The following is a 14,961-nucleotide window of genomic DNA, read 5'->3' as shown; positions in this document are numbered from 1 at the left end:
GTGTGTCACACTTTTGTTTGTTAGATAGAAAATTCTAGTTCTTAGTGCAAGTCCTGATCAAGAATGATCTCTGATCTGCAAAGTAACTGTAGTTGAGGTTCACTAGAAGCTGTCAGATAACAGAAGTGAAATAAACAGTTATTATTTACTAAATAGCTGTTATAATAGAGCAGAGATTTTCTCATAAACGGGGCAGTGGTTGAGTGACTGAAGGGAGTACAACAAAAGTTAAATAAAAATACATTTTCAAAATTGGGGTGCTAAAGTGGGACCATGACATAAAATGTGTCGGGACCAGAGACACAATCTGTATTATTTGAATCTGCGTAATTGAGCTATGTTTTGAGTCTGCGTGACGCGACGACAGGGGGCGCACGTGACCCGTTCTTGCTGCTGCACACTGAAGACGCCGTAGAAGAAGAGTTCGTATTGTAAACACAAGGATATGGCTGACGAGAGGGGTGGAGGTGAAGACAACGTTAACGACAACATGGGGAACCAGTTACAGCTCTTACCAGGTAACTGTTACATGTATGACATGACTGGTCGCTGTCTCAACAGGAGAGCGGTCATCTCTTCGCCCTGCTAACAGCTAGCAGCTAGCTAACGTTTCTTATCAACAGGCCACCGTCAGGCATCACGTCCCGACTGACACATCTCATGCTGTCACTTTCTGTTCATGTTTACCATCAGAGTGACTCATTAAGATGATGAAGTCGCAGCTGTAACTTGGGTAGGAGACGTTAAAATGCCGCTGTGCCTTTTTAACAGACAACGAGGAAGAGGAGGAGGAAGATGACATGGAGACTGAAGACCGAGACAGCGAGGGAGCAGAGAAGCCCACCCTCATCACCTTTGACCCCAGTCTTCCCACATCCCATGCCGTGAGTGAAGCCACTGACGCGTTCTTCCTCCACGTGTTTACTGTCATTGTTTCCCTTCGCAGCGTTTTGATAATCACAGAGCTGTAACGGTAGTTGTGTGCAGCTGTCGTTGTGTTGACTGTGACCCCTGTGGTGGCAGTACCTGGGTGCAGACATGGAGGAGTTTCACGGCCGCACAGTCCACGATGACGACAGCTGTCAGACCATCCCTGTGCTGCCGCACACGGCCGTGATGCTGGTCCCGGGTCAGACGCTGCCTCTGCAGCTCTTCCGGCCGCAGGAGGTCAGCATGATGCGGAGCGTCATCCAGAAAGACCGCACCTTTGCTGTGCTCGCACACAGGTAAGAAGCATATGCAAAGGAAGCATTTGGTGTATCAGTTAAAGGGTTTACCAGTCATGACAAAACTGTTTTATGATGTTTCTTATGAGACACTTGAAGAGCTGTTTAACATCTGAGAAAACAGTCCCCCAGTCTTATAGAAGCACAACACCGAATGACTGAAGTACCCTTTGGAATTGTTTTTGGATCTTCATTTTAATGGTTTTATTTGGTGTCTGTTTCAGCAGTGATGCAGGTGAGTCGGAGGCAGAGTTTGGGACAACAGCTGAAATCTATGCGTACCGAGAAGAGCAGGAATATGGCATTGAAACTGTCAAAGTGAAAGCTGTAGGCAGGCAGAGGTTCAAGGTCCACGAGATAAGAACTCAAGCAGACGGGTAAGTTTAATTGATTCTTAAACCAAAGTTAGGGCGAGATGCATGTGCACATTTGACTTTGCTGTCCTCTATGAATGAAGACATAAACATTGTGTTGTGGTCCTCACATGAAGTGAGCCTGTGGTTGTCAGGTTTGAATGTTATTATCCCTCCTATTTTGAGTGCAACACAACAAACTGAAAATATCCGATTTCCTCCAATTTTCTTAGTCGATATAAACCATGAAATCAAACGTCATTTTTTTTACTTACATCATATGTGATGAGTATTTGCACAAAGAAGAAGACATCATGGAAAACACGTGAAAATGGTTAAATGTCTTTAACAATTATTGGAAAATGATTCCATCATTTTTCTAACTACTAGGCTATTGATCAGAGCTCCCCAAAACGGATAGCATTCTTTTAACATCTTTTAAATCAGGCTTTTGTATGACGAGATGTTGTCTGTCAAACCAGTTGGATCATCACTCGAAACATCTTTTAGATATTATCTCTAGAAAAGAGGGACAACCGTGTTCTAGTGTTTGTCCTGCTGTCTGTTGCAGCCTGTTACAGTCAGGACTCAAGTAGTGTTCTCACAGTTCACAGCTAGAGGGCAGACTGACTATTCACAGTAAACTGAGAACATCATGGTCAGCTTGCGATGATTGTATCAGTGGAGTAACTACTGTAAATATACACATTCAGGTTTTTATACGAGATGTTTTGGTTGTGACTTGTTTTATAAAGATGAGTTCATTGTGGTTTTTCTGCTACATACTCTGGAGATGGTTTAGTTTATTTCATGTTCTTTGAGCCTCCTCTTGTCAGAGGGTACAGTAAAGGACGGAAGCATCTATGGAGAAACGCCGCCTGTCTAAGTGTTGTGGTGGGACTGTAAATCATGTCTACTTATGTCCTCCACTGTTCAGGACATTAATGACGTTCACTGTCCATAAAACTGGGTCTTCATACAGAGAGATTTCCCTCTTTCTTGAGTTGCTGTTGTGTAATGCACATACATTGGTTGCTGTAATCCTGTTAACCTGTTGTTGTACTGTAAGTGACCCCAGCGAGAATTAAAATGATCTTCCTCTTAAATGGAATCGGCTATTGTGCCCTCAGAGGTGATGTGTACTGAATATTGATGTTTAATACCCTCCTCTTCCTTTCTGAAATGTTGTAAAACATTTCTGAATGTTCAGATTTTGGATCGCCGAAACAAATATTTGGAAATTCAGATCCACTGCCATCATATCATGGCAGCAGTTTAGTGGCTTTTCTTTCTGTTTGTGCATTAAATAGTTGGCAGGATTGAACTACACGTTATTTTAGTTGTGTGTTGTGGTTCATGGCTAGACCTAAAGGTGTTTTATTGTTCATGCGGCGTTGCTTAGTGCATGTTTGTCTGTCTGAGCTCCAGGGAGTTCACTGAGGGCACGTTGGGTGTAGAAGAGTATTTCTTATTGCTGACAGAGAAAAATGCACAGACGGCACCTTTTTATGATCATCTCAGCTTCACAAACATCCTGTCATGCACCTAATAGCATTCAGCCAGCACACCGTGTGTTTAATATGTTATTCATCTACTCGGTTTACCTCTCCTTCGTCAACCTATGTTATTGTCTCCCTTCATTTGTCTCGTCAGGATCAGACAAGCTAAAGTACAGATCCTTCCAGAAAGAATCCTTCCAGATCCCCTCTCTGCCCTGCAGCTGACTCCCCTCTCCAGGCTCCACATGCACCCCTCCTCCAAACCCCCGACTCAGAGCTGCAAACAGGCCCAGCGCTGGTGGAATAAGTACCAGCAGGTGAAGCACACAAACACAGTACATGTTGTACACGTGTGCAGCAATAACATGCAACGACTTTTGCTGTGAAATACTAAAAAAATCACGTTATTTGTCCATCACAAGGAAACAAAAGTTTGAGGCGGCTCACATGTCCAGACAGAATAAGAAATAAATTCCAGCTATAGCTATTATTGATTTTCTCAATCACACGGTTCATTTTTTGGACTATGAAACATCAGAAAATAGTGAAAAATGTCAATCCTCAATACCCAGAGTCCAAGGGGACTTCTTCAGTTTTTGTTAGAGCAAACATACATTTTGTTTTAGCATTTTTGTTTACTTTTGTTCCGGCACTGTCTCACAGTTTTGACTCGGGCTCTTGTCCCACTTGTTGAAGCAAATCTTAATGTTACAACAAATTATAATATTTCAGACAGTAGTGTGCTTCCAAACATGGGAATTACAATATGTGACTTTGTGCACAGTGATGTTGTCGTATATGAGTATAAAGTGTTGGGGTCCACATACTTCCACAGTAATCTTAATGTGGGGACTGAAGAACTGGGTACTTCAGTAATCATTGTATGCATATCTTATCAGTTAATGATGCGTCTGTTTTTCAACACAGAGAAAGTTCCAATGTGCCAGTCTGACGCCATGGCCACCCTGGGTCTACGGACTCTATGACTCTGTGAGTACTGCAGAGAGCGTGCACTGCTTGTAGTTTCCTCCGTACTGTATATAAACATCCCATCAGAATGAATGTAAACCAGTTTTTCTCACCTCACAGGAGTCTCTCATGAACAGAGTGAAGAAACAGCTCCATGAATGGGACGAGAATCTGAAGGATGACTCTCTCCCTAAGAACGCCGTAGGTCAGCCTCTGCTCAGTGTGTTACAGATGGATGGCAGACGCATACACACACACACACACACGCACACTCGCGCGCATATACTGTACGTCTCTTTGTTTGTGTCTCTACCTTTCATCCCTCTCTTTCCCGTCTGTCTGGTTTCCGTCAGACTTCTCCTACAGAGTGGCGGCCTGCCTGCCCATAGACGACGCTCTGCGGCTCCAGCTGCTAAAGATCGGCAGTGCCATCCAGAGACTCCGCTGTGAGCTGGACATCATGGACCGGGTAAGGAAAGGTTTACCACCGGCCCCTCATTCCTGCTCGGCCACCTCGGCCCGTCTCCTCTGTCTCTGCCGCCGTCAGCCATCATTGTGTGATAAGATCTAGTGTTGCTACCGGTGTCGTTCTGCACAGACCGTGTCTGTTTTTCCTTCTGATGTTCTGTAGCTGTCAGGGGCCGTTCCTGCAATATTTCAGTCCGAAGTTGAACTTCACAATGTAAATGTTTAGAACAAATTTTGTGTAAGCAAACCCAGTTTAATTTTCTTGCTTGCAACAATGGATTTTAACAGATCTGTAGTAAACATACAGTATACATTAGCTGCGTGTCACATTTAACCTGTAAGAGGCATGTTTGCTGGAATATTTACCACAACAAAACAGCTACACAGCTGTAAATGGTTAATAGCGGATATTTAGGCTTAATGTTATTAAATGTGGTTCTTCTTGGTGTGTTATGTTGGAATTCACCTTAATGACAATTAACATTTTGGCAGTTATTCGCTTTAATTGATCAACTTATTATGCATTTTGTGCCTTAATTACATTTACATTAGAATGTAATGGCGGCAAAAATGACAGATAATCCTGGGTGAAGAAGGCTCATGTCACTCTAACCTTATCACCAGACATTAAGCTGATCACACACACACACACACACACACACACACACACACACACACACACACACACACACACACACACACACACACACACACACACACACACACACACACACACACACACACACACACGTGCGTGGTACCCCTGCATCACCAGAAACTGTAAAGCATTCACCGGATGTGTAAAGTGCTTCTTTAATAGGCCTGCTTGTTAGCGGCTCTTTCCCTCCTGTCTGATTGAGGATAATAATCCTCCTTTATGTAGTGAGTCTCACTGGTCACGTGCTGCAGACCTGAACTCATGTCATCCAGCTACTTACTCCTGTGGAAGCATAAAGGATCCTAGCATCCTTAATACGCCTCCTTAATAAGGACACTATGCTTTGAGAACATCCGATATATATATATAGGTCCTTTTTAACACTTTATTATCTCTCCTCTTCAGTGCACATCACTGTGCTGTAAGCAGTGCCAGGACACAGAAATCACCACTAAAAATGAGATCTTCAGGTGAGGACATCAGTACTTTCGCATTTTGTAGCTCGGTTATTACGAATGCTTTCCAGCAAAGTGTTAAAAATCTCCAGACATTTGGCATTTGTTTGAGAGAGATAATGAATGACTGTGAATGTTAATGTTGCACTTTCTTCACCTGCCTGACAGGTAACCGGGTTAAGGAGCTGAAAATGTCTGAGCAGTAAAGAAATGAAAACATTTTAACACCGAGATGCACAAATTTGTGTCTTTGAAGAGATTTTTCCTTGAGCTGCACTGATCGATTGGCTGCCTGTTGAAACCAGACGGTTGTCAGCTGAGAGTCTCATGATGGCTTTACAAATGAGTCCTTCCCTGCAGCAGTTGGGGTTAATGTGAAAAAAAAAACACATTAAAACAGTCTGGTGGTACTCTGCCAGGAACAAACCTGCTCCCATTTCTAATTTTTAATTTTTGTATTTACCTCCATCACTGTAATTATTAACACGTCAATGTTGATTTGAGCGTCTGTACGGAAGTTGCATAAAGTCTGCGGTTACATGGTGAACATAAGTGGCCCTGCACCGTACCTGCACACTCACTATACAAATGCACACACACACACACACGCACTGTTATGTAATGTCATTTTATAACGGTCTTCGAAGGGTGACACATAATGTGTTTGTCCAAGAGTCAAACACGGAACCACCAAAGAAACTGTCCAGACCTTCTGTCTACAATGATGAGAAAAGTGCTTCAACTGTTTTTGTCGGACAACATCCAGAACATCTAAGAGAGTGAATGATTGTGTGTTTAATCTGATTCCTGAAGTTAGACATTTCCTCTGACTAACAACTACATATATATGAAAGTATGTATGCATTTTGAATTTAGGACCTGAACAATAAGTGGAGGCAGGAAATTGCTTCTTCTGAAACTGACTCAAAATGTGTCTCTTTGTGTGGTTTTATTGTCTGCAAGGACCTGTGCGGTAAAATAGTTATCTTGTAGAACTTAAAGTTGAACACGACACTTACCGTCCTCGAGTCTTAGGACCATTCTGATGTTTTGTTTTTTGGCTGAACCGTTGACTGAAGTCATATTCACTGCTGCCTGTGCTCTCCCTGCAGCTTGTCTCTGTATGGACCCATGGCTGCATACGTCAACCCTCACGGTTACGTCCATGAAACCCTGACTGTCTACAAAGCCAACCACCTCAACCTGGTCGGCAGGCCATCCACACTGCACAGCTGGTTTCCAGGGTAACTTTGCTATACTTATGTGACATATGGCATATCCCAGGGCTTTAAATTAGAAACCTCTGGCCTTTCTGTGTGGCATCATAAACAATAGTGTCATTTTGATCAGAGGGGAATCTCTCATTACTGATCTGAGGTCATTGAATGATGCCAGATTTCTGTAGAGAGCAGCAGGAGAGTGAGACCTCCCAGAGGCTCTCTGTATCAATCAAACCGCGCCTCTAATAAAACACATACTCCATCCGAAAGAGCAATCTGAGAAGATAATGAGAATCTGTTTCACTGATATGGACTGTGAGATATTTACAATTTAAGGATTAAACTAAACTAAATTCACCTGTGTGAATTTAGTGTAATTGGTAATTTATGAGAGGCTGTGAAATCATGGTGCACTGTGGCATCTACAAAATACCATCACAAAGAAAGCATTAATTAATTATAACAAGTGAAATATAAATATAATTTCTGATTAAATAGTTCCATAAACAGTTATACCGTAAAACCGTATACATCAGTAGCTATATTACTTGTGAATGACACATGCAGTTAGTACCAGTATCAGCTGTTTGTAATCGGTTAAATAGCGAATATACAATAAACTAGAGACCATCCTGTGATGGGATCACTCTTGGAGAAAAACTGCATCATCATTCCAAACAGATAATGTTTTTATACCTTCAAACATGTCTTCAGGGGATCTTTAATAAAAACGTTGTCCTCTTCCTCTGCCCTCAGGTACGCCTGGACAATTGCTCAGTGCCGGACCTGCGGGTCTCACATGGGTTGGAAGTTCACAGCCACCAAGAAGGACTTGTGTCCACCTCGTTTCTGGGGTCTGACCCGTTCAGCTATGCTCCCTCGTATCCCCCCTGGCGAGGGGGAGGAGGGGAGAGAGGGCTCTCGCCTTTTCTGCCTGTGATGTCAGACCATCGGTTTGCGTAAAAAAAAAAAGAAAAAAAAGAAAAAGAAATCCTTACAAGCCTGGATCTTCATGCGCTCTCTTGCTGCGTTTACTTTTAGTGATCGCTGCAGCAAATCCATCATGTTAGTGGAAAGGTCAGTAGGCCTTAAAATGGCACTCTTAAGAGCAAATTAGAACAGCAGGGAGGAAGTGATTGTTCTCAAAGGTCCTTGAAACAACGTCTAAATGCATTCTGAGAAAGAAATAGAGACGAACAGATTGATTCCCTGACGTTGTAGCATCCCATCATGCAGCGAGCTGATCTGCACCCCTGTCCAGCTGATTCTTTGGTAGCTGCAGACACACAATCACCGTTTTCCTTTGAACTCCTTTCCTCTATATGATGGAGAGTTTGACTGCATGCAGGTGAGATAAAGATATTGTTGGTCTCCTACTTTAATCTGTCGTTAAACCAACCAGAAAATATCAATTCACTTCCTTTCTCAGATATGTTGTCAGCTGCTGGAGGTCTTGAGAGGGAATGAAAGTGCACTTGTATGTGTAGATCTGTCTCTAGAGGGAATATTTTGAATCTTGGAATTAAATTTGATGTATTTTTGTACGCAAGAAGATCGGAAAGTAATTGACCCACTCATCTATCTGTGCTTTCTATTATCACACCAGTTTTTTATGCAATAAACAAAAAACTGAGGTGACGATATCGACAATGTGTAATATACTTGATATAATCGCTGTCTGGTTTGTATTCAACCAAGGCTCATTGTCCTGTCCGATGATGTGCTTCATGAAACAACAAAGTGAACATTAGAGATGTCCTCTTGGCGCCTGATGGAGGGCTGTTTTTTTAAATGTTAAAGCTCAATAACACAGAGAGCGAGAAGAGCATTTACCCGTCTTCATTTGGTCAGTTCATGTTGTGTGGCATGTTAAAATGCTGAGCCTACGCCCCAGCTCAGTGTCTTTTGATAAGTTTGACGAATCCGTGAGCCACATATGTGAATAAAAGATTGTAAATGATGAACGTGATGAAGAGATCAAGATTTAATTTTTAAAAAATGTTTCGGTATTTTTTGTTTTCAGTGTGTGTTTTTTTTAGGACTTCTTGCGATTTTGTTGCAAGGTGCTGTCTCATGTTTGTATAAATGTTGCTGTAAATATGAGTCAGATAAAGCGTTTGTTGTGTAACATAACTGGTGTTCTAGTGTTTGTAGCATCTGACTCTCATTTCACGAGTCTCTTCATGTCACAGAGAATTGTTATAATCTTTTCATCAGTAAGCAACATCATTGATCGCAATAACAAATCATCTAGAATGTGAAGATGTTGGTTTGTTTAGTTTAATGTTTTTGGATATTTTCAGGAACAGATCCAGTCTTGACCGATATGAGAGCGCTATTGTCACACAATCCTTGGCATTAAAGCAAATTAGCGTAATGTCTGAAAATGTCAAAACTACTTCTAAAAGAGAGATAGCTTTCAATTTCAAAATGATGACATGTTTTTCTTGCCGCCAAAGCACGATGTCGTGTGGAGGTTCAGTTCTGAGTCGACTTGTTTTGAATGAATCTTTTATTCCGATGTTTTAACATTGCCCCCCCATAACACTGTCAGACTAAAGAGGGACAGTTAAATTATGTCATAGAAATCGAAGCAGCAGAAGAATCCTTTTTTTTATTTCCATGCGTTCTTCAATGTTAATACTTGCCATCGGCATTACCCACAATGCATCTCAAGCGCTGGCAATTTGGTCAGAGATTCTGGTGTGTTATGCCAGTGGTAGTAATAGTTGTAGTATTTTTTTTAAGTTACATTCACATTTGAAATATTATTTATAGTTATATTTTGGACTCTTCAACAGATTCATATGTCATTTTGTTTCATAAATGTTTTCATACTACATGTACAATCAAAACATCCTGTGTTAAGCTTCCAATATTCTCTGTCATGTCGCTGATTCGGTGTTCACCAAGCTGTCAGGCTTTCCTGCACCCCAACAATAAAATGGATGCTTCACAGAAGAAATCCTTGGCCTGGTCCCAAAGATGGCTTTTGCCTGTTTTTTCTTGTACCACAGAGTACAAGAAAGCATGCAGTAATCCTGTGGCAGTTTACTGACGTACATGTTTCAGCAGGACTCTCAAGGCAGGGCGTGCATCAAGAGGCATCAATGTGACCGTTTACACAACATGTGTGTGTGTGGGTGTAAAAACCATCTACAGGCAAATATACATGCCTCCACTTTATGTGTCTTCTATGAATATAATGAGTTAGCAGTGAATTCATCTTTTGTGCAGATACATGTGGTCAGAGGATTATTTGTATCCTAGCGCAGTGAGAGTCTAATGAGTCATGTGGACCATGTGAGGGTCCCACGGAGGAACATTATAGTAATAAAGTGGACATGGTTTGGGATATGCAACTTGTGAATTCTCATTATTTGATATTGAAAATACTGGTTTGTGGTTTGAGCAGTTGTGTCTCTCTGCTTCTCTCTAGTAAGGTTTCTTGCTTTATGCTTATTTGCTGATGCTTAACCATACTCACTGAAAGCTTTGTTTAGTCTAGTATTGTGATCATTTAATTATTGTTTTTTAACTCATGCTTAGTGTAAAAATGAAATCCATCATAATTTCTCAGAACCCAGGGTGAAGTCTTCAAATTGCAAATGTTCTTTAATCTGTTGACCATAAAAATCCCAGAAAAGCAGCAAATATTCACACGCTAACAGCTGGAACCCGTGGATGTTTGGGATTTTTGCTTCATAAATGACAATCGGTTACAATAAATATTTGAATTAATGTTCGTATGCTTAAATATGTATTGGGTATTTAAACCTGGAAACAACAACATGAGCACAAATACAATATCTCTCCATCTTATGATGCAATAATAAGAAAAGGAAGTGTTCATACTTTACTTCCTTACAATTCTCAAGTGGAACATTAAGATGCTGGACAACCCCTGATCCTTTTCCGGTTTACCAGTCTTTATCTCTCGAGGGCTAAAAGCAACCGAGGGCTCTGACTTTGCCTGTGGAGAGAGAAAACCAAGCAGGAAGTAGACAAAAGCCGACGGTCACAATTAACCCTCAACTATCAGCACAACATGTTCCAGTATGCTGCTCATTATTTGGGCATTTTGTTAATAATAGCCATAATGTTGCAACGTTCTTTTAGGAAACTAATAAGTGGCACCAAAGAAAAACCAAGAATGACAAAATAAATTATATCAAACCCAATAAGATTACACAACTGCTGGATTCAGTATAGAGTCAAAGCTGAAGGTCAAAGTACAGAATCATCTGTTGTGGCTGCCACAGTGACACTGATAGAAACCATTAAACAGGTTATTGTTGGCTTCCACCTTTGCCCACATTCCCAATATCACACAGGCAACAGCCACTAATGACCTGCTGTCAGCCTGGTGCAATGACAGAGCATTTGTCTCCTAATTGTCCAAAATAATTGCTGACACATACCCATGCTTTGTCCCACCCCTCAACATCTGATACCGACACACAAAGCACCCTTCGGTGTTTGTATGACACCCACCCAGGCCTTCAAATCACGCCAATGTAAACCCATAAACCCACGTGAACAATGAATAAAGACCAAAATATATTCATATACTGAGAAAACTATAGGGTCAAACAAACACAGCACTATCAACCAGGAGACTGAAGTTTGAAACTGCTGTTCAAGTCCTGAAGTGATGAGTTATTTTGAAGTTAGATGTTTTCTATACTTAAATGCTTACGTTTTATTTAGTTTACGTGCTTATTTCTCGACTAAGTAAGGTTTTTTTTGGTTGCCTAAACCTAAGCAAGTTGTTGTTTGCATTTACAACGTGAACGTACACCAGGGTGTGGTTGAAATGATCTGGGCCTCATTCCCTGCATGTGTGACATTTTTCAGGCTGTGTCAGCCTTGTGGTATGCTGCTGCTTCAATAATACAACAGATCATATACATAAACCATTGCGACACATTCTCACACCAATGCGTCAAATAACACAGCTTGGTCAGAGGCATTATGCTTCAACAGCATATGACGTTCTGCATCGCGTCTTTTTGAAATACACTTCCGTCGTCACAGGATGTTGGGTTTAGGCACCAAAACCACTTAGTTATGTTTGGTAAAACAGCGTGGTTGACGTGAACTTGAGCGTACGTGACCACAGCGTCATTAGACTAAACTCTGGTCTTTAAACAACGTAACTTACGTAACCTGTCTTGACTCCTTCTGAGTGACAACGGTTTGACCATGTGTGGCATACTCCAGGTTTAATAATAGCTAATATCGGTTCATTATATCGACTGTAAGATACATGTAAACATGCCAGTGAGAAATAACATAAATGTGTATACAAATTATCAGCAGTTGGTAAAACTTCATTTATAGTCTTGGAATAATATGATCATAATTCATACTTTGTCATAAATGGATTAAAAATATGTTCGTACACAAGTAAAAATGAAAAGCTGAGAGAACATAACTTTATTCCACTCTTGCCTTAGTTGGATGTAGCAAATATACAAACATATTCACACTCAGTGTGGGATTTTAAAACAGTTATTCACCACAGAGAACATTTATAGAAGTGACAAATATATTTCACATAGTCTGTAAATACAGAAACATTACAACAGCTTTTTTTGGGCATTAAAACTGCTTTTGATTGAAACAAAGTGTTTGTATTTCTTCTTCATGATAACACAGTTGTTCTTGCTTTCACTCTTTGTAATAGCTTTCTCTTTGGGAAAATAAAGCCATATACAATATATTTGATCTCTGAGCTCAACTCAAAGGACTTTGGTAATTTGACATGATGGCTGGCATCTTGCTCCAAAAAACTTTTTTGTGTTCCTCTTTACCTCAACATTATCTGCAATCCAATCATTGAATCTTTCCGAAAGGCAAAATGTTCCTGAAGTCTAAATCCAGCCTCTGTTAAATGTGAGGAATATTTTTTATGTCACATCAAAACTGTCACAGTTAAAACAATGTGATGACATGATCTCCATGAGTCCATACTGATTTTCCCAATAGAGCACTGGCCCAACAGTCCAACACCTTTTGTCATCCTTCAACATCCAACATCTGGAGCGCAGTTCTCACTCATGGCCACCCATTGAAGGTTTGCTTTTGGTGAATACTTCCATGACGCCTACCGTATTTTTTTTCATATGTCAGAGATTCTGTCAGGTACAGTATTTATTGTCTCCATGTCTCCCGTTCAGAAGAAACACTCGGTCAAACGCAGAGAGCTCTCGGAGTCAGCCCTGCGAGGCGCATCGACAGAATTTTCCCGTTTCCAGATGGAAACTCGTTGCTCTCATTTGGACTCGGACACATTTTTGAAGCTCATGTACAACGTGCTGATCAGCGTCGCCTCTTCACGGATTGAGTCCTTACCGTTGGGTCGCCGGTGCCACAGAAGTGTCACCAGCCTCTGAGGAAACTGATCGCTGAACAGAAGGTAAATGCAAGGATTCGCGCAGCTGTTCAGGCTGGCCAGCAACATTAGGATGGTGAAAGTCGCATCTGGAATATAAAAGCGTCATGAGTTTGCAAGTGTCCTTTTCCATTTCTGAATATCTTATCGTTTGGGATTTTTTTTTTTTGTGCAGATGCGCACTTTTAGGATATGTTTAATGTAACCTAATTGTATCACGTTAAAGAAAAGTAAAATAAGATCTAGAGGAAAATAATACAATATAACCACATCAAACTGGGCACCAGCCAGAAATACTTAATGACTTACTTTCTTTCGGCGCATTTGTGTCCCAGGCGGACCAGAGCTGGACAGTGAAGAAGGGAGCCCAGCAGACAATATAAGCCAGCACGATAACCACCGTCATCTTCAGCGTCTTCACCCTGGCCTTGGACATACCGGCCACACCGCTGATTCTGGACGGCAGAGGGAGACCCACTTTGCCCTGCTGTTGAGTCTTTTGATAGAGGTTGATATGGATGGCTCGGCAGATGCGCACTTGACAAAAAACAACTGTAATAACAGGTAAAATAAAAATGACCAGAGTGGTCCAGGTTATGTAAGTCTGTAGCCCCCACGGATGGATAAATGTGGCCCAGCAGTCAAACACACCAGGCGCAACCTCGACCTGAGAGAAAATAAAAACCTGTGGCAAGCTGCCCAGCAGAGAAACCCCCCACGCCATGCACACAGGGATGTTGAGCCTCGTGCTTGTCCGCTGGAACTTCACCATCGGGTTGCAGACAGCTTGGTATCTGTCAACTGTCATCACCACGATCATGTAAGTGGATGAAAACATGCCGAGAACTTGCAGGTACTTCACCAGGCGGCACACCAGGTCTGGTCCGACGAATCTGTCTGTGATGTCCCATATGAGCTGCGGGCACACCTGGAAGAAAGCGACCACCAGATCCGCCAGGCACAGGTGGAAGACGAAGACGCGCATCCTGGACATCTGTTTGCGCTGTCTCCAGAGGACGAGCAGCAGGGAGACGTTGAGGATTGCGGCGCTGATGAAGATGACACTGAGGAGCGCGATCTCCAGCGTCGCCAAACTCTCATCTCTCGCCACGTCCTCCGCAATGTCACTGCCATTCAGAGGACACATTGTGTTTGTCTCGTGAAAGAGTTGAGACTTGCCAACTGGCAGAGAAAGAGGCTGGTGGGGGGGAAATAACAGAGTGTTGAAATGAAAAACATTTACTGGTAACCTAATCTGTCACGTAATAACTGTATTTTAACACTTTTTAGTCTGAAGAAATTGTTTCATTTGTTAGAAATCACCTATTCAATTAAAAAAAGTAACCATTTGTCATTTAGCAAGTATTTCTACCTACCTTATGTTATTCAAATAGTGCCGAGGTGGTTTGATACTGCAGTGATCAGGTTGCAAACTCGTAGGAGAAGGGTGGTCGCGTACAGCTGCCTTTTCGTTTTGCGAGGATGAAACTGGGTGGAGCTTAGACTCACTCAGTACTGTAATTACCAGGCAAATAAGTACAATTGCTCTTATGCACATGTGAAAAAATAAAGCCTGTAACTGTGCTCATAGTGTTTGTGCACAAAATGGAATTGATATAAAGGTGAAATGATTATAAGCTCCAGCAAAGCTAATATAAATACTTTGAGATGATTGTGTATCAGCAGCTAAAGTCAAATTTAGCAATACATTTATCA

General features: G+C 41.6%; 2 protein-coding genes across 3 annotated transcripts; one reads left to right on the top strand and one right to left on the bottom strand.

Annotated features, from left to right (window-relative positions):
• The first annotated feature begins 428 nt into the window (after positions 1-428).
• crbn (cereblon) lies at positions 429-10,159 on the top strand. Of its 2 annotated transcripts, none has more exons than XM_079186108.1 (11): positions 429-518; positions 772-884; positions 1,024-1,226; positions 1,454-1,603; positions 3,233-3,395; positions 4,006-4,068; positions 4,168-4,252; positions 4,401-4,516; positions 5,579-5,643; positions 6,741-6,872; positions 7,605-10,159. In XM_079186108.1, the coding sequence occupies exons 1-11, from the start codon at positions 446-448 to the stop codon at positions 7,786-7,788; spliced, it is 1,347 nt and encodes a 448-aa protein (XP_079042234.1). In that variant the 5' UTR covers positions 429-445; the 3' UTR covers positions 7,789-10,159. The 2 variants fall into 2 exon arrangements, with proteins under 2 accessions (XP_079042234.1, XP_079042233.1); XM_079186107.1 differs by having other exon boundaries at positions 1,451-1,603.
• A 2,966-nt stretch (positions 10,160-13,125) lies between these two features.
• On the bottom strand, positions 13,126-14,392 carry LOC306693887 (vasopressin V2 receptor-like; the record flags this gene model as incomplete). Its single annotated transcript, XM_079156547.1, has 2 exons — positions 13,126-13,334; positions 13,555-14,392. 2 exons carry the CDS (start codon positions 14,390-14,392, stop codon positions 13,126-13,128), a joined length of 1,047 nt encoding a protein of 348 aa, XP_079012673.1.
• Positions 14,393-14,961: the final 569 nt, after the last annotated feature.

This window comes from Pholis gunnellus (genome assembly GCF_910591455.1).
Source record: "Pholis gunnellus genome assembly, chromosome: 3".
NCBI classification, from domain to species: Eukaryota; Metazoa; Chordata; class Actinopteri; order Perciformes; family Pholidae; genus Pholis; species Pholis gunnellus.
Note: the sequence above shows the minus strand (reverse complement) of the source record. Positions and strands in the feature narration are given on the sequence as shown.

Excerpts from the sequence above, each read along its gene's own strand:
- crbn (XM_079186107.1), top strand. The coding sequence starts at position 446 with ATGGCTGACGAGAGGGGTGGAGGTGAAGACAACGTTAACGACAACATG. Across the intron at positions 885-1,023 it reads GTCTTCCCACATCCCATGCC|TACCTGGGTGCAGACATGGA; the intron begins GTGAGTGAAGCC and ends CTGTGGTGGCAG. Across the intron at positions 4,253-4,400 it reads TCTCCCTAAGAACGCCGTAG|ACTTCTCCTACAGAGTGGCG; the intron begins GTCAGCCTCTGC and ends GGTTTCCGTCAG.